At 33.3% G+C, this 20,883-nt stretch overlaps 1 protein-coding gene across 1 annotated transcript in view; it reads right to left on the bottom strand.

Annotated features, from left to right (window-relative positions):
• Window positions 1–1,201: 1,201 nt before the first annotated feature.
• LOC143074944 (uncharacterized) overlaps window positions 1,202–20,883 on the bottom strand; it is an 84,711-nt gene continuing 65,029 nt past the window's right edge. The window contains exons 9-10 of the mRNA XM_076250145.1: window positions 11,384–11,492; window positions 1,202–1,558 (exon numbers count right to left, since the gene is read on the bottom strand). Of these exons, the coding sequence (XP_076106260.1) occupies window positions 1,368–1,558; window positions 11,384–11,492 (300 nt within the window). The 3' untranslated portion in view covers window positions 1,202–1,367. The remainder of the gene's footprint in view (window positions 1,559–11,383; window positions 11,493–20,883) is intronic.

The following is a 20,883-nucleotide window of genomic DNA, read 5'->3' as shown; positions in this document are numbered from 1 at the left end:
TCTTACTTTGCTGAACATTATTGCTGTTGACAGTTTATCTCTTTCTATATTAATATTCAAGATAAAAACCAAAAACTGCAACTAATTCTGGGTCAGCAACCCAACAACGGGTTGTTCGATTTGTCTGAAAATTTCAGGGCAAATATATATTTTGACCTTATAAACAATTTTTATCTCAAGTCAGAGTTCCTCTTATTATTTGGTTTCAGCGATATAAGCCAAAATCTAGATTTTATCCCAGTGTTCTATTCAAGCCATGGCGGCCATCTTGGTTTGGGTGGATTTTTTAAAAAGGTTCCTTAAATTTAAGAAAAATTGTTAAAAATTGGGTATAAAATTTGGTTTCAGAGATATAAGCTAAAATCTACAGTTTACCCCATTGTTCTATTTTAGCCATGGCAGCCATCTTGGTTGGTTGGCCGGTACATCGGACGCATTTTAAATCGTCACATTTATTTTGTGTAAAAAAAGTTTCTGTTTTCCTAACAAAAAAAATTATATTTAAATTTATATGTGTTACTTTTTTAACGCCATTTTGACCTAGGTACAAATATGTCTTTTTGATTGAGTTCGGCCATTTCAATTGATATTTCATTGTGTGTCATTACTGTTTTAGGTTAAGGAGCAGGTTGGTTAAACAATTTACCCCTGCTGCATTTGTATGTACCTGTCATCAATCAAGATACTTTTTCAAACAAGATTACAAAAACAAACTAATCAGTCAAAGCAAATTTAGAACAAATGGGTAAACATGAATTCAATAGTAAGTGAATACAGGCTCGTTTGCATGTTTAAATAAATAGCAATTATTGTAGACGGTTTAAGCATAAAAAATATCCAACTTATAAGGTGATGGGGTTTAAAACTCGATTGAAAATACAATTTACAAATAAAGCAAAACTGAGCTAAAAGAAAATATATCATAAACATTAGTATTTACATGCTAATGTATTTACAGTCATATAGATACGATAAAAAATTTAAAACAAAACAAAATATCTTTGCTTAACACAAACTTACCAATTTAATAAAGAAACTAGCATGTGATTGATCGCAAAAACAACGATGAATCAAATCGGTTGCAGTATTTCTCGTTACATATTGTTTTACTTTGTTTTCAAGAGCACTAACGTTTAAACACATGCATGGTTTGGTGGTGATTTACACAAACGTATCTCTCTAGATACTGTAAATTTAGAAATTATTGAGATGTTTTTATTTTTGCAAAAAATGCGACATGGTTATAATCTCAAAAATTTAAACTCTCATTTTGAATTTTTGTATATGAAAACAACTATGAAATACTTTTTTCAAATGTTCATTTGTATGATTTTATCAGTCTTTCTTTATGAAGTATCTGTTTGGCACTATTGTTTTAAGTACAACTCCTTTGTAAGTCGCGAAAAGAAAAAAGACTTCTCTCTACACCGAGATACCCTCAAATTAACTTTGGTCAAGACTTTACAGAACTTATCTAATTTGGTCATCTTTTTGAGCTCCTCACACAGGAAACGTACAAATGATGCTCCATCATTGGTGTGTCCAAAAGATCCATAACCTGTTGAAAAAGAGTCGTGTTTAAGTATACCAAATATTCTAGTTCTATTCGTATGATGCAATGAATTATTTGTCTATTTCGTTTATTCTGTAAGTATGCATGTAATACAAATTCCAGAAATGACACCACATATTATAGGAACTCAAATCAAAACAAAATCTTTATTTCTTCAAAGAAGACGGATTTGCATCACGATACATCCGACAACGAACCGGATAAAGTTTGTCCGATTCCCAAAACAAATCATTCGCTAAATCAATGTCGAACTAAACGCTTGGATGACAGACGAAACAGATTTAACGAAATGTGGAGTATGCGGTAGTGACCGTCACTCAATTACCATGCATATGAAACCCGTGAAGCACCAATATTTTCAACATCCACAACAATGCATGGCGGAAAGAAGAAAGATAAGTCATCATATCAGCCCGAACAACAAATCAAGTCAGCTTCCACCCAGATTTACGGCGATAGTTTTCCGGGAAAGTCTTGCTCTAAGACTATCCTTGTTAAATTTATCCAAATGGTCAACAAGAGAAATATGTCAAGATGTAAGTAATACATGATAATCAAAGCAACAGATATCTCGCTTATTCCGAATTATCTATCTTCCTGTTCAGGGAATACAGTTCTCTCCGATACATAATTGAGGCTACGGGTGACTGCTCATTCAAAACTAGAGATGCCGACTCTAACAGAATGCGATTAAATTATAGATATAAGAAAGGAAATAGCTAAGTAGTAGCTAAACATTTTCACCATTTGGAGAACATCGATACATAAATTCCAAATAACGATGGGGAAGCTCCCATGCAGGAAATGCATACCCTTCCGGAGCACCTGGTCCGCGACCACAATTGTCGTGCCTTGATTTTCGTTGTTCACGAATATAGTTAATTTGGAGTGAAATATTAATTATTATTTATAACTGTTAATGTAAATGTCCTTAGGTTTTGTGAGTCTTTACTCCTCTGTTTTGATTGTTATTGTGTTTTGTTGATTGGCAGATATTTGGGCGAATCACATAATGTGCAAGAGCAGAAAACTGGACAAAGACGAACACAATACGCTCAAAGGCTGACCCTTGGATGGGTGGTTGTAGTCGAAGCGTGACTGGGCAAGGGTCATGCTCCAGATATCATCAATGTAAATTAAACATACCTTCAAAGTGATAGACGGAAATCTATTTTCAAGCCTTTTTCTAACAACTTAGATGTTAGGAAGAAATACAGAACCGAAGATGATATTGAACTTTGTCAGCCCAAGCAACATGTTTTCGAAAAGGGCTCTATATTTAAAAGAACAATCAACGATGATAAAGTGTGTTTATCAAATGAGGATAGAAAATTCTTAAGATTTATGGACAATGAACTCTATAACTAACTTGAATGACCGCAAGGTATTCTAGTTATCATAACTAAATGGGTATTAAAATGATTTGAAATGGATTGAAATCCGTTAAAAATATTTTTTAATTTTTGTTAATCTTTATTCAATTTTCATAAATCTTTTTTAAAGACCGTTAATATCTGTTTTACCGTTTAAGGTATATAACCACTAATTCATGCCCAGTCGGAATGAACATGCAAGAAAGTATTACATTTTTAAACAAAATAGTGCCTACACATACCTGTATCTATATCAATAGTGGGAATATTTTGGTAGTTTTTGTATCAAATGACAGCTTGGGAACTTGAGATCACTGTAGAACTTGTTAAAAGTTTTATTGAATAATAAAGAAGTAAATAACATTTTGATAGGAGGGCACATTTGGCCTGTTTTTTCAGATCAGAAGTTCCTGTTTTGTACTATCAAACTTCGGGGAACCAGTACGCTCTATGAAATTACAGGATTCTTCCAGCACAAGTCAGACTAAGGTACAGTCTTGACATGAAATAACTGGCAATATATTTTAACTTAAGACAAAGTAGCCATACATGCTTGAAATTGCAAAATTTAACATAGAGTGCAATGGTCTATGAACTAGTGGATTTATACCTTAAGCTAAATTTTGATTACTAGTGACGCCAACGGCAGTTTTGGAGCGCCCCTTCCATTTCGAAATCCTAGTGGAACAAATCGAAAAGACCTGAAGCTGTTAATGAGTAAAGACTCTGGAGCAAAGTCTGTAGAAACATCCCACAAAAAAGGAACATTTATTTGACTTCATGTGAAAAGTAATTGAGAATGGACATGGTTTGACTCATCCGCAACGTTTGAAAATGCATATTGAACAGTGTTCTAATGTCCTTGTCAATAGTTTGAGAGGAGTTCTCCTCCGTTTCAGAAGAGAGTCCGTAACAATTATAGGACACATTTAGCAAATGTTTTATTGTCTGAGGTAAGGGAAGGCCAGAAAACTTTCCTCAGACTTTTGTGGTATAAGGAAAATAATTTTACTAATATACTAGTCGAGTACCGTATGTGTGTTTACGTTTTTTGGTAACAGTCCTTCACCTGCTGTGTCTACTTATGGTTTGCAAAAGGCAGCATGATACAGAGCACACGTCTATGGTGCAGATGTTAAGGAATTTATTAGAGACAATGTTTATGTCGATAATGGCATAACGTCTCTTGCAACAAGTGAACACGCAGTTTGTTTGATGAAACGAACTCAGAAGACTCTATTGCCCTTAGGAAATTTGTGTCTTCACAAATTGCCTCTAACAAGCAAAAAGTACGTAACGCATTTCACAGCGATGACCTGGCCAAGTATCTGAAGGATATTGACCCTGAAAAAGATAATATTGTACTTTAATGTAGTTTAGGTGTGAGCTTGAATTTGAAATTGGATGCAATAACGCTAGGTCTTGTAGCACAAGTTACTGTACAGGGAAAGTTATTTTCAAGAAATTTAATAAAAAATACAAATGACTGGGATGAACTATTACCCAAGGATTAACGTTCGGAATGGGATGACTGAGGAAATTCTCTAAAGGAACTCAGTTCTTTATAAATTCCTAGAAGGTATAGAACCACTAATATAGGCTCGACCGGAAAGAACATACAAGAAAATAAACTCATCATAGATACCAGAATCAAAATTTTATATTTACGCCAGACATGCGTTTGGTCTAAACAAGACTTATCTTGTTACTATTGAGATCTGGAGCTGGCATGTCAGTTCCCTACTAGTAGTCTGTTGTTATTTATGTATTATTGTCGTTTTATTTATTTTCTCTTGTTACATCTTCTGACATCGGTATCTTAAACTGAACTGCGTATTGTTATGTGTTTACTTTTCTACATTGGCTAGAGGTATAGGGGGAGGGTGGAGATCTCATAAACATGTTTGACCCCGCCGCAATTTTGCGCCTGTCCCAAATCAGGGGCCTCTGACCTTTATTAGTCTTGTATAATTTTTTATTTTACTTTCTTGTGTATCGGAATTTAGTATGACGTCCATTATCACTGTACTAGTATATATATATTTTAAGGGACTAGCTGAAGGACGCCTACAGGTGCAGGAGTTTCGCGCTACATTAAAGACCTACTGGTGGCCTTCGGCTGTTGTCTGCTCTATGGTCGGTTTGTTGTAGCTTTGATACATTCCCCATTTCCTTTCTCAATTCTATTATCAGTGACGCTCGAAACAAAAAATGTTTAAAAGGCATAAAGTACAAAGTTGAAGAGCATTGAGGACCAAACATTCCTAAAAGTGTTGCCAAATACAGCTAAGGTAATCTTTTCCTGAGGTAAAAAAGCCTTTTTGTTTTTAAAATTCAAAGTTTTGTGTTAACAGTTAATTTATATCTATGAACATATCAATGATAACTCAAGTCAGCACAGAACTGCTGACTACTTGGCCAGTTAAAAATGTATACCCGCGGGGAAAGTAGTACATATTTTAAACAAACTAGTTCCTACGGATTGCTGTTTTTTTGTTAATAGTGGGAATATTTGGGTAAGTTTAGTATCAAATGAAAGCTTTGGGACTTGGGATCACTGTTGAATCATTGTTGAAACTTTTACTTGAATAATAAAGATGTATATGAAATTTAATAAGAGGGCACATTTGGCCTGTTGTTCAGATCAGAAGTTCCTGTTTTTGTACTATCAAATTTCTGGAAACCAGTACGCTCTAATATGCAATTCAAGATATGTTGATATTTTTAGCACAAGTCAGGATAAGGTACAGTTTTGACATGAAATAACTGCCACTTTTTTGAACTTTTAATGTAGCCATAAATACTAGAAATTGCAGAATTCATCATAGAAAGCAATGGGGCTATGAATTAGTAGTTTTATCCAGAACATATAGCTCTTTTATAGGAATTTCGATAAGACTGTCATTAAAGTGAGAGGGTTAGCGCTATAGAACCAGGTTTAATCCACCATTTTCTACATTTGAAAATGCCTGTACCAAGTCAGGAATATGACAGTTCTTGTCCATTCGTTTTTGATGTGTTTTGTTATTTGATTTTGCCATGTGATTATGGACTTTCCAAATTGATTTTCCGGAGTTCAGTATTTTTGTGATTTTACTTTTTTCCATTAGGAGCTGTCATGCGTGAAGAGCTTCATATTTACTCCGACGCTTCTGAAAAGCAGTAGCATACATCAAAACTACAAAGTCAGATGGCACTATCGATATAGAATTTGTTCTTCGGAAGGCAAATGTAGCGCCGATTCACATAAGTATCATTCCTAGACTTGAAATGTGTGCTGCAGTTTTGTAAGTCGATTCTACAGAGACAATACACGATCCGTTACATTTAAGGAACGACTGTTATATTTTGTCTGTCTATGAAGAAATAACATAAACAAAATTGATGCATAATGAATAACGCGCGTATCGGGTTATATAACAGTGTGCACCAATTTTTTTATGTTATTTCTAATAGACAGAAAAAATGTTACATTCATTTCTTATAATTTAGTTCTAAATTCCATTTTAAACCGTATAAAACCATGAACAAACGTTGATGATTTCACGGTCACATGACTAAATTATGTATATGTGCTGATAACAAAATAACGTCAACCAATCAGAAGACGCGTTACATCCAAAATTAAATTATATTGAGATAGATAGTGTTAACTTTTATACCGACAGCAAAGTTGTTCTCGGATATATATACAACCAAACCAGGAGGTTATATATATACGTAGCCAACAGGGTACACCGGATTAGAAAAACTTCCAAAACCGGGACAATAGAGTTATGCTCGGACAAACATGAATCCGACAGCTTTTACAACATGGGATTCCAGCTTCCAATATTGCTGAATGTCTTTTCCACAGATAATACAACCAATTTAATAACTACAGCAGACGACAGATAGTTACGACTGCAGGTCAATGCATTCAAAACAATTGTTTAGATCACACAGATTTAACCGCCTCTTGTTGGAATAAATCAGATAAATCATTCGTTCTCCTTAACGATTCCCGACATAATGGATAGCAACATTATGATTGACAAAAACATAAATGCCTTACATAGATGAACATAAGTCCTTACAAAAGGATAGTAGGATACAGTCTCTCGACACCTTAATGGACAACGATGGATTGTTGAAAGTATGCGATCACTTTGTAGGAGAGATATCTTGTTATCATCCCCGGAAATCATCACATTGCTATCTAACGAGTACGTTACTTTCACGAAAATTTAAACAGCAACGGCAAAATTTATTTGAAGTGTTATAAGATCAGATTGATAGAGGATAACAGGATAAAGCGACTTGTGTCTTCGATCGTCCAAAAATGTGTTAAGTGTAGAAACCTAAGGTGTAAACACCAATTTCAGGAAACGTCATCATTACCACAAAATCGTGCAAAAATAGCTCCACCTTTTACACTTTTGTTCCTTGGCAGATTGAGTCACGTCGCACCAGAGGAGGATTGGCTAACAGCAACTGATGGACAATACTGTTATAAGTTATAAGGGCTGTACATATCGAACTTGTTGATGAAATGTCTTAATCCGCATTTATCAACGCACTTCGTCGATTCACCGCAATCAGAGTTCATGTAAAGGAGTTTCGTTCCGATTGTGGAACTTATTTCGCCGGAGCAACCGATGATTTGAATATTCTAGCTATGAATGGGGAAGACACTCATGTAAAAGACTTACTTACGAAAAATAAAACAGTATGGATTTTCAATCCAGCCCATACATCACACATGGGTGGCGTTTAGGAACGAATAATTGGAGTGACACGACGTATATTAGATTCTATTTTGTCAGAAAACGTTGCGAACAGTTATCACGCGACGTGTTGTCAACCTTTGTGGCAGAGGTCACTGCAATTTCTAAACTCTCGTTCTGTCGTACCAGTTTCTTCCAATCCTGAAGATCCGGAAGTACTTAGTCCGTCACTATTACTGACACAAAAATAGAATATTGTTGATGACACTTTCAACGGCTTAGATAAAAAAGAAATGTTGATATCACAATGAAAAAGAGTTCATTCATTGTCTAATATATGTTAGAAGAAATAGAGAAAAATTATTCAGAAGAATATCTTCACACCCTTTAAACTCTTCAAACTAGGAGAACATATCTTGGAAGGCGATACCGTCTGGTTGAGAGACTCCTAGTACATCGTAGTGAATGGTCCGTAGAAATAGTTATACAATCAATTCCTAGTGACGATGGTAAAGTACGTAAGGTGACAATAAGTGTTTTAAAGACGGAAAGCCTTAATCTTACATTCGACCGATAGAAGAAGTTATCCTTGGAGAAGGAAAAATAACATCAATGAAGCATCAATACATGATTTCTTTTTAACTTTCCTAAAATAAGAATCTACAGACATAAGACCAATCATTATATATAACTCATACTTTCATCAAGCAATACATCTTATGATAAAATGAAGATCACAACCAAAAGGAAAAGGATATTTTAATATAAAGGATAGTGTTTTAGATAAAAATGAGTATCAAAACATAATAAAGAAACTTATAAAACAGTATGAATGTAAATTATTACTTAAGCCTAAGTTACACCTTACCGGACAGGAAGAACGAACGCCTAAAGGATAGAAATAAAAGTTGTCTGTTTACAAAATTGTTATCCGTTTGGAGTCTGTTGATGTACTAACCAAATAAAACGGAAGTGTAACGAACGCATAACGGACACACACCATATATACGAGAAATGGAAATGTAACGAAGAGAACAGATGTCGCACGTACATCCAACGAACGAGTACCGCATAAAACGGACATCTAACGGAAGCGTACCGTATAAAACAGATGAACAAGATATTCGGAAAAATTAAAGACGACAATAATAATGTAAATCGCATAAATATTCAAAATGTTTCTGTAACTGTTTTTTCTTCTTCTTTAAAATGCCGCCAAAGGAGAATGTCTGGCCTGAATAAGAGCTCCTTGATTGTGAAGACGTGCGCTTACTCTAACATCGATTATGAATAATAAGAATTCATTTACCTTAAAAAAATCTAATTGGCATTTCTGACGCGAAATTTTCTATTGGCATTTATCCGTTTCAGATCCTTTCATCATCCGTTTTATCAGTTATACGTCCGGTACGTTGGTGTATTTATCTGCCAGACCTCCATCGAATGTGGATCTTGATGCTACGTTAGAGTAAGCTGATCCAGTTCAACGTGAGTCACCTTTCGTGTTATTCGTGAAATTACAAATGGTCGAATGTAGTCAGTCATCCTCGAAGAAAGAGGACGGAATTTTGGTTACGGAAATTGAAACATATATTATCAATCGTTTCCCTGTAACCTGAGTGTGAGTTGACAAAAAAGTGTTTCATTTGTTGACAATAAAGTTAAATTCATTTGATTAATGTCGCGTAAGTGAGACACAACAAATCTATATTCTGTCGTCGGTAATGACGTCGGCGTCTTTGTCATTTAGATGTCTAGATCGTTACGTTTTTCGGATTCTCTTTACATTTGTGATTTCGATATCTTTCATATCTTATACGGTAAGAGATTTGGTTATTTTTTACCATACAGTGACATATAGTTTATAACTTCTATGTGATATGGTATATGGTGAAAAGATGTCGTATTTGCTATATACCATATCTTCTTTATAACTGTTGATGTAAAAACTTATATAGGAGTTATATCTTTTAGATCAAGATAAATAATCTACAGATTTTTTTTTTTCTAATTGTGTATGTCACAGAGATATGAACTTTGACAGTCAACATTACAATTTTACACTGACAGCAGCAACATCAGACGGAACAGAGTGCTTCGTAGCATCCTGTACGATTTTATAAGGATACTGCTTCGTTTGGAGAACTAATGAAAATAAACAGCCGGACTAAGTTATGTGGGTATATCCCCCTTTTGTCAGAAAAATTGTTATTTTCTTAATACTTTTGTTATGATAGTTGGCCGCCGTTTCCCTTTTTTATATATAACAAATAGCTCTGAAAATACACTCGAACATTAATTTGAACTTGAACTCAATGGATAGCTTCAAACATCCGAACAATTAAAACACGACTGATCTGGACATCAGTTTAAAAATAGACCTATGTTTTTCTAAAATGGTCATGTTGACGACTTAGTCAGTTAACAAGTTAAATTCAACATGTCGACTTCTAATTACTTTGTCATTACATTTATTTTAGCAAGTCGACATTGTTATCTATTTTTTTTCTTCATCATTCCGACAAGTTGACACCACATGATGATTTGATTCCAGCTTAAAACACAACATAACTGAAAAAATCCGACTTATTTGCAACAAAATTACTTTACAAGGGGTGTACCATATGCGCTTTCATAGATAGCTGATTAATTGTTAACAGCGTGCAATACTGTTGTTGAAATAAAAGTTATACAGAATATACTACTCGTAAGAAACAAAGTGTTACTATCTTTAATCTTAAATGCGACGAATCATCTGCGAAATTATTGAAAAATGAAATTTAAAGTTCTTTAACCGCTCATCTGGTAATTTTAAATTTGAACAGACACCTACCAATAGCAATACCAAGTGTATAATATACACGGGATGCTGAATGTAGAACAGAAATGCAAGGTAAATGATACTGGAAAGAATTTATAAAAGAAACGGGTATCTCTGTAAATGGTCTTCGAACTGTTTGCACATGTGGTTCTGGTGAATTTTCTGTGGTTACTACAGGAATTTAAGAATGTCTCTGCTCGGAGAAGTCGCCAAACTTAGTTAGTTTACAGAATGTCAAGCTCTTAATCGTATCAATTATATAGAGAATATATTTTAGCAGATTACATATACACAATGAAAGATCTGCAATTAGCATTCAATTTTCAAAAGAAAATGAACACATTTAGATGTAGAATACGTGAACTGCTAATATCAAACAAGGAATATGTAAAGTTCGAAACATTACGTGTTAAAGGTTTATTAGTGTCTGGTTGGTTATAATATATGGTGACATTTTATGTCGATCAGGACTAAATGAGGTGTGGTTTTAAAGTTCCCACTAAACACTGTGTTGGCAATGTCTATTTCATTTAACACTAAAGCTTTACAGGGAAATGATACAAAATGTTATTTTTTTCTAGAAAAAAATGTTCCACCATGTTCGTCTAAATTTCAACAATGAAATATTATCATTTGTAGATGGTACTCCAGTTCCCAATTGTGTAAGGGTTAAAAGTGTTTCTCTTGTATTACATTCTGTATTAATGACACTTTTTAAATTGGGGAAATTGGAGGAAATATTGATTTATTTATCGTTTTCCCTCCAACTGGAATCATAAAAGAACTATTTGAATACATTTCATTCATTATTTCTGCTGAATGCATACCAGTTAGGCCTATACTGTTTCGTTTAACAAAATATGGATGATTATTCTTATAGTATGACAGTACTTTAATATATAAAACTAACCTTTTGAAGGAGAACACACCAATAAAAAATCTAGTTCATCAGCACAAGTTTTCATTGTCCAACCTTTGCTGTTTGGTGCAAAACCATGTTCACATGAGCCTGGACAGGCCTAAAGGAAAAGGAGACAGTAAAATGATAACTTTATACTTTGCTTTCTTTAAATTAATTGTCATTTTCTAATAAAATGTGTTGTGTTCAAATAAAGTAACTGCACTTTTACAATCTTGCAACTGAAGCGATTTTCTGAATTAACCTTTATCATGAACATCCAACATAAATATTTTAAATCCAAATCTGCATAACATTTAAAATACGTTAGTAACTAAATGAGCAAAAGGGACATACACGTAAAGGTTTGTATTATAACGAAAAGGTTTGTGTTATAACGTAAAGGTTTGTGTTATAACATAAAGGTTTGTGTTATAACGTAAAGGTTTGTGTTATAACGTAAAGATTTGTGTTATAACATAAAGGTTTCTGTTATACCGTAAAGGTTTATGTTATAACATAAAGGTTTGTGTTTTAATATACAGGTTTGTGTTATAACGTAAAGGTTTGTGTTATAACATAAAGTTTTGTGTTATAACGTAAAGGTTTGTGTTATAACGTAAAGGTTTGTGTTATAACATAAAGTTTTGTGTTATAACGTAAAGGTTTGTGTTATAACTTAAAGGTTTGTGTTATAACGTAAAAGTTTGTGTTATAACGTAAAGATTTGTGTTATAACATAAAGGTTTCTGTTATACCGTAAAGGTTTATGTTATAACATAAAAGTTTGTGTTTTAACATACAGGTTTGTGTTATAACATAAAGTTTTGTGTTATAACGTAAAGGTTTGTGTTATAACGTAAAGGTTTGTGTTATAACGTAAAGGTTTATGTTATAACTTAAAGATTTGTGTTATAACGTAAAGGTTTGTGTTATAACGTAAAGGTTTGTGTTATAACGTAAAGGTTTGTGTTATAACATAAAGGTTTATGTTATAACTTAAAGGTTTGTGTTATAACGTAAAGGTTTGTGTTATAACATAAAGGTTTGTGTTATAACGTAAAGGTTTGTGTTATAACGTAAAGGTTTGTGTTATAACATAAAGGTTTGTGTTATAACATAAAGGTTTGTGTTATAACGTAAAGGTTTGTGTTATAACGTAAAGGTTTGTGTTATAACGTAAAGGTTTGTGTTATAACATAAAGGTTTGTGTTTTAACATACAGGTTTGTGTTATAACGTAAAGGTTTGTGTTATAACATAAAGGTTTGTGTTATAACGTAAAGGTGTATGTTATAACTTAAAGATTTGTGTTATAACGTAAAGGTTTGTGTTATAACGTAAAGGTTTGTGTTATAACGTAAATGTTTGTGTTATAACATAAAGGTTTGTGTTATAACGTAAAGGTTTGTGTTATAACGTAAAGTTGTGTTATAACGTAAAGGTTTGTGTTATAACATAAAGGTTTGTGTTATAACGTAAAGGTTTGTGTTATAACATAAAGTTGTGTGTTATAACGTAAAGGTTTGTGTTATATCGTAAAGGTTTGTGTTATAACTTACAGGTTTGTGTTATAACGTAAAGGTTTGTGTTATAACATAAAGGTTTGTGTTTTAACGTAAAGGTTTGTGTTATAACGTAAAGGTTTGTGTTATAACATAAAGGTTTGTGTTATAACGTAAAGGTTTGTGTTATAACATAAAGTTTTGTGTTTTAACATAAAGGTTTGTGTTATAACGTAAAGGTTTATGTTATAACTTACAGGTTTGTGTTATAATGTAAAGGTTTGTGTTATAACTTACAGGTTTGTGTTATAACGTAAAGGTTAATGTTATAACATAAAGGTTTGTGTTTTAACGTAAATGTTTGTGTTTTAACATAAAGGTTTGTGTTATAACGTAAAGGTTTGTGTTATAACGTAAAAGTTTGTGTTATAACGTAAAGATTTGTGTTATAACATAAAGGTTTCTGTTATACCGTAAAGGTTTATGTTATAACATAAAAGTTTGTGTTTTAACATACAGGTTTGTGTTATAACATAAAGTTTTGTGTTATAACGTAAAGGTTTGTGTTATAACGTAAAGGTTTGTGTTATAACATAAAGGTTTGTGTTATAACGTAAAGGTTTGTGTTATAACGTAAAGTTTTGTGTTATAACGTAAAGGTTTATGTTATAACATAAAGGTTTGTGTTATAACGTAAAGATTTGTGTTATAACTTAAAGGTTTGTGTTATAACGAAAAGGTTTGTGTTATAACGTAAAGGTTTGTGTTATAACGTAAAGATTTGTGTTATAACGTAAAGGCTTGTGTTATAACGTAAAGGTTTGTGTTATAACTTACAGGTTTGTGTTATAACGAAAAGGTTTGTGTTATAACGTAAAGGTTTGTGTTATAACGTAAAGGTTTGTGTTATAACTTAAAGGTTTGTGTTATAACGAAAAGGTTTGTGTTATAACGTAAAGGTTTGTGTTATAACGCAAAGATTTGTGTTATAACGTAAAGGTTTGTGTTATAACGTAAAGGTTTGTGTTATAACTTACAGGTTTGTGTTTTAACATACAGGTTTGTGTTATAACGTAAAGGTTTGTGTTATAACATAAAGTTTTGTGTTATAACGTAAAGGTTTGTGTTATAACGTAAAGGTTTGTGTTATAACTTTTAAAAAGGTTTGTGTTATAACGTAAAGTTTTGTGTTATAACTTACAGGTTTGTGTTATAACGTAAAGGTTTGTGTTATAACATAAAGGTTTGTGTTATAACGTAAAGGTTTATGTTATAACGTAAAGGTTTGTGTTATAACATAAAGGTTTGTGTTATAACGTAAAGGTTTATGTTATAACGCAAAGGTTTGTGTTATAACGTAAAGGTTTGTGTTATAACGTAAAGGTTTGTGTTATAACATAAAGGTTTGTATTATAACGAAAAGGTTTGTGTTTTAACGTAAATGTTTGTGTTTTAACATAAAGGTTTGTGTTATAACGTAAAGGTTTGTGTTATAACTTTTAAAAAGGTTTGTGTTATAACGTAAAGGTTTGTGTTATAACTTAAAGGTTTGTGTTATAACGTAAAGGTTTGTGTTATAACGTAAAGGTTTGTGTTTTAACATAAAGGTTTGTGTTATAACGTAAAGGTTTGTGTTATAACTTTTAAAAAGGTTTGTGTTATAACGTAAAGTTTTGTGTTATAACGTAAGGGTTTGTGTTATAACGTAAAGGTTTGTGTTATAACATAAAGTTTTGTGTTATACCGTAAAGGTTTGTGTTATAACATAAAGGTTTGTGTTATAACGTAAAGGTTTGTGTTATAACATAAAGTTTTGTGTTATAACATAAAGTTTTGTGTTATAACGTAAAGGTTTGTGTTATAATGTAAAGGTTTGTGTTTTAACGTAAAGGTTTGTGTTATAACGTAAAGGTTTGTGTTTTAACGTAAAGGTTTGTGTTATAACGTAAAGGTTTGTGTTTTAACATAAAGGTTTGTTTTATTTCTAAAATGTTTCCGTTATTTCGCAAATTTTTGTGTTATTTCGCAAATGATATTGCTCTAAAACGCCAATATATGCATTATTTCGCAAAAGTTTGTTACAAAATTCGAACATAGGAAGACATACCAAACAAAGGAAATGGGTGTCGCTAATACGCTTCCATAGTGCACATAACACAAAAAAGAAACTAAAGACTGAGCAACACGAACCCCACCTAAATCTGATGGTTAAAAACAGTTAATTCAGTGTTTTCTACGTGAATTTGAATATTTATATTTTTCCAAAGTGAATTTATCATATGTTATTTTGCCAAGGTGAATTTGTCATATTTGATATTTTGCCGAAGGTAATTTGAAATATTTGATATTTTGCCAAAGTGAATTTGTCATTTTGCTTATTATTTTGTCATATTGATGCATAGGTTTTCAATGTTTGTTTACTTGATGTTGTATATATTATATTATATTGTATTAATATATATATATAATTATTCATGTGAAGTCTTAGTGTGAAACCAGGCGTTACGCGACAACGCAAAATGACTGAAAAAGGTTTGTTGTGGCAATTAGACACTCTTCAGCAAAATAAATAGAAAAAAAACGATATGAGCTTGGCATTTGCGACATAATACGTTGGGTATTCTCTTGAGGGATAGTGATAATTTAGAAGAAAAAACGTGCCAATTGTGACTCTTTAGTAAAATGTATGACTCAAATTAATAAAATTTACAAACATTTGTGAAGTAGGCTCTTCATTAGAACATTCTCAATTAGCTCGTGACATTGGGACTGATATAACTCAGACATTTGAGTTATGTGAAACTTATATTGCAACTATTTAAAAAGAAATTGTTAAACGCATACAATTTATTGATGAGGTCATAACCGAAAGGTCGTCTATACGTTCTATTCGTTCAGTGTCTGAAAAGTCACATGTATCGTCTCGAATATCGAACGCGTCCAAACTACCTGAAACTGCCGCGAGGGCTGCTGAAATTAAAAACTAGTGTTTAAGGAAAATACAACTTTTAGAGCAGAGTCATTACCTACGTAGGTACATGTTGGAGACTCTGTTCGTGACGTTTTTGTTTTTACAATAGCTGATTCTTATTTTGATGCTAAACAACTGTTAGACCAACGGTATGGTGTCCCGTTTATTGTCGGCAATGCTTTTCGCAACCAACTTAAAAAGTGGCCAAAGATAGAGTATCGTGATAGCTTAGGATTGAGAAAAATTTCCGATTTTATAAAACAGTGTCTTTCTGCAATGAAAACGAGCATGAATCTAAACGTTGTTAACGATGATCGTGAGAACCGAAAACTTTCATCTAAACTTCCCGACTGGATAGTTACACGATGGGGACTAATTGTCGCTCAACTTAAAAGTGATCATCATATATTTCCGTCATTTCATACTTTTTCTGTTTTTATTGAACGAGAATCAACGATTGCGAACGATCCCGTTACTTCTCTCAACTCTCTGAAAACTGATAGTACACCGCGAAATACGAACACAAACTTTCGAAGCGTTAAAAATTACCGTGATACAACACGCAGAAATACATTTGTAACGGAAACAATGTCGACTAGTTATGATAGGATCAAAGAAAGTTACTCCGGTGCTAATAAGAATTGTTGATTTTGTCACAAGGCTGACCACACACTTGATTCATGCAGAAACTACCTTGTAAAATCCATGCAAGAGCGTAAAGAATTTGCGAAAAGTACAGGATATATAACTTTGCAGATTTAGGTTCTGGACATTCATCGAAACAGTGTATCAAACGCGCACCGTGCAGCATTTGCGCAAAACGACATCCGAAAGCCTTTCGTGGAGATGTAGTAAAACAATATCCGAAGAATTCACATCAACATACACCTTGTAATGAGGAAAAGGAACTTTATAAATCTCAAACTAATTACTCATGTGGAAAAAGCTCGATGATTCTTCCTGTGTATCTCTCTCATACTGATCATGATAACCAACAACAGGAAATACTTGTGTACGTATTCAGTATGATACTACATTTAGTAGTTGCCAGTAACCGATAGCCAATTCGGACTACTTACATTATAGGTTATAATTGCGCACATGCATTGACGCCAAGTGAGGTGATTCCGACAACTGATGATTGACCTTATGTTCAGAGAACAAACCTCGAATAGGGTATAGTTGGTATTGTGGTGATGAGCGGCATTGATAATGCAATAACTACACATTCTCACAGAATGATAGCGTTTGAAAGCCATGTATTCTATATTAATTTATTAGAAATTGTATAAAGTAAGTTAGTCCCGTTGAAGTACGCAAATGATGGAACTCGATTTATCCGAACAAACTTATGACAAACAGTGTATGTCATTTGACAAATGTTGTCAAACGTTTTTTGAACATTTGTAAAAGCAGAATCTGAGTAAATATTTGACACTATGAAATACCATTGATCTTTAGAGGAACCGAATCAACATTTTTCGAACAATAAGGTTCAAGCCGTTTAGAGATCCAATCATCTTCGAAAGTGTTTACGCAATGATGCTCGATACCAAAATGACTATTTTAAAAGAATGGATGACTTAGTAACAAATGGATTTGTAGAGAAAGTTAAACCGTCTCAATCCAATAAGGAATGCCATGTTTGGAACATACCACATCACGGAGTATATCATCAACAGAAGCCCAAAAAGGTCCGTATTGTGTTTAATTGTAGTTCTATATACAAAAACGAATCACTAAACGATTACTTGCTGCAAGGCCCAGACTAAACTAACTCGTTGGTAGGAGTAGTTTGTAGATTACGTTAAGAACCTATTGCGGTAGTCTGCGACATTGAACAAATGTTTTCACAGTTCAAAGTGAGAACTGAACACCGCGATTATTTACGATTCTTGTGGCGGGACAATTATAAAGATCTTTCGAAATAACCTTGCGAATACAGAATGAAAGTTATTTTTTGGGGGGCCGCATCATCCCCAGGATGTATAAAAAAGAAGATGTGGTATGAATGTCAATGGGACAGCTATCCACAAAAGACCAACATGACACAGACATTAACAACTATAGGTCACCGTAAGGCCTTCAACAATGAGCGAAGTCCATACCGCATAGTCAGCTATTAAAGGCCCAAATAAGACAATGTAAAAAATTCAAACGAGAAAACTAACCCATTTTGGACTTAGACAACTAGCTAATAATTATGAAGCCGACTTTGGTTTTAAAGTATCGACCTTTATAAGACGTCATTTTAACGTTGACGATAAAATCTTCTTAAATTTCTGTCAAACGTTACAGAAGCTGTAAACCTCATACATGGTAGTGTAGAAATATGAAATAAGCGAGATCTTCGGTTGCACAATTCTTTGTCAATTTCTAAGAACGTTTTTGCGCACATACAAAAAAAAAAGGATCGCGCCAAGGAGTTGAATTTGAAACTTATCACATGACAAACTTCCTACTACAAAGACATTAGGAATTGAATGGTGTATTCAATATGATGTGTTTCAATTTCGTATCACGCTCAGCAACAAGCCGCCTTCAAGGCGTGAACTGCTGTCTACACCGAGCTCGGTATATGATCCGCTAAGTATTGTCTCACCCATTATCCTTGTTGTGAAACATCTCTTGTAAGATTTATGTAAGAATCAATCCGATCGGGATACCCCCTTACCGGATAATATCCAGAACAAATGGAAAAGGTGGAAGCAAGATTTACTATACATTGAATTAGTTATCGCCCTTGTCAGTAAACAAACGAAATACGAACTAGATCAGTGTGAAATTGGACAAAAGAGGTAAATTTGTTGTGTTTTATGTACTGTATTGATATATACTTCGATGTATCTGTCGTATGAATATATTTTCCTTTTTTTTTGACTGTATTACTAAGGTTGTTTTAATCTTTCTTTTTAGTCACGCAAACTTCGAATTCAGTACGAGGATACCTGCGACACTATTGCATTGTGTATTATTTAGTCATACGTCTCATACCAATAAACAATTAAAATTTATTGATTTGAGCTTTGAGAACCCCACTACTACTACAATAACAGTACAACATGTACATGAGAACGAACTATAAAAAAAAACAGTTGAAAAAGGCCGAACTCATCAGATGGGAAAAAATACAAGTGGACGTGAACGGGTGATAGTACGTGTACACCAGAACAACAACAACAAAAAAACACTCGGTACATGAGAATATATGCAGTTAACTGGCAGCTACTTCAAAGCCTCAAACAACTAATACAAAGAAGTCATGCATCTAAGACTAAATAATCAGATAATGGTGTTGATTAAAATTTACACCATTCTAGGACCATTTGTTTTCCACAGAATAATTCCGACAAATAATTTACAAATTCTGACTCGACGGGTTCAAAAAAGAAAGATCTTGAGAGTAGAGAAAACAACATGTCATTATAAGATGAAAAATCGAAAACTTAAAATCCAGGCTAAAATAAAGCTTAGGTACTTTGCTTCCGTCAATACCCCATGATGTCGCGGGAGTGTTCAAGTTCTATTACATATTTATATATTTAAACAATAACATTTTCATGCCTTATATATCAGTACGCCGCTAGATTAAAACTGACGTGGAAAGGTAACACACGTCCAGCGAAAGCTCTATTTTTAAGAGCCCAGGTGGTCGTGTGGTCTAGCGGGACGGCTGCAATGCAGGCGATTTGGTGTCACGATATCACAGTAGCATGGGTTCGAATCCCGACGAGGGAAGAACCAAAAAATTGCGAAAGCAAATTTACAGATCTAACATTGTTGGGTTGATGTTTAGACGAGTTGTATATATATTCATTAAATAAAATAATAAAATAAGTAAAAAGTTAACAGTTCCATTCTATCGATTTCATCCTTCCATTGGGACTCTTCAGGATGAAGGATGAAATCGATAGAATGGAACTGTTAACTTTTTACTTATTTTATCATTTTATTTAATGAATATATATATCTGCACTTGTGAAAATTATTTTTTACGCCTATATATATAATATACAGATATTGTGTACTTTAAAAGAGGGACGAAAGATACCAAAGTGACAGTCAAACTCATAAATCTAAAACTGACAACGCCATGGCTAAAAATGAAAAAGACAAACAAACAACAGCACACACGACACAACATAGAAAACTAAAGAATAAACAATGCATGAATAGATTATTTTTTTATTATTAATTTATCTAAATATAAATGAGACATGTAGTGTTTTTGCCAAAGAGACAACTACTCACCATAATCCAAATGACTAAATGTTAGCAACTTAATATCCCTGTATGTACAGCTTTCAATAAGGAGCAAAATCTATACAACATCTAGCAAGCTATAAAATGTCATGAAATGACATATGTAAAACAATTCCAAAGAGAAAACTAACGGCCTGATTTACGTAACAGACTATAAGCGAGAAACAAACATGATTAACAGTTAAAATCAACTACTATTAGTATTCCACTCTAGTTGTTCACAAAATATATATATAAAGCTGTACGGGTACTTAAAAAAAGAGACGACACTGTATATATATAATAAAACCAGCAGATAAAGGTAGTGCCGTTGTCGTCATGAACAAATGTGACCACATTCAAGAGCCAGAACGTCAACCTTCTAATGAGAGATTTTATAAGAAATTATACTATAATCCCACCCCTCATTTAACATGTGTGAACAGGGACATATTGATGAAGATACGTTTATATATCTAAAACCTGGAAAATCAGAGCCAGAGCGTTTCTATCGTCTGCCCAAAATAAATAAAGTCAATAATCCAGGTATACCAATTGTTTCCGCCAATGCCCACCATACAGAGAAAATATCAGAATTTATAGACTTTCATCTGAGACCACATGTAGAATATTTACCATCCTATACACAGGACACAACACAGTATCTTAAGAAAATGAAATCTTTGAACCCTCTCCCACCTGAAACAATCCTTGTCTCGCTTGATGTTACCTCCCTCTAAACTAACATCCCCATGACACCAACACCAACACCAACAGATGAAATCCGCAATTGAC

The sequence above is a fragment of the Mytilus galloprovincialis genome, chromosome 5 (genome assembly GCF_965363235.1).
Source record: "Mytilus galloprovincialis chromosome 5, xbMytGall1.hap1.1, whole genome shotgun sequence".
Taxonomy (NCBI): Eukaryota; Metazoa; Mollusca; class Bivalvia; order Mytilida; family Mytilidae; genus Mytilus; species Mytilus galloprovincialis.
Note: the sequence above shows the minus strand (reverse complement) of the source record. Positions and strands in the feature narration are given on the sequence as shown.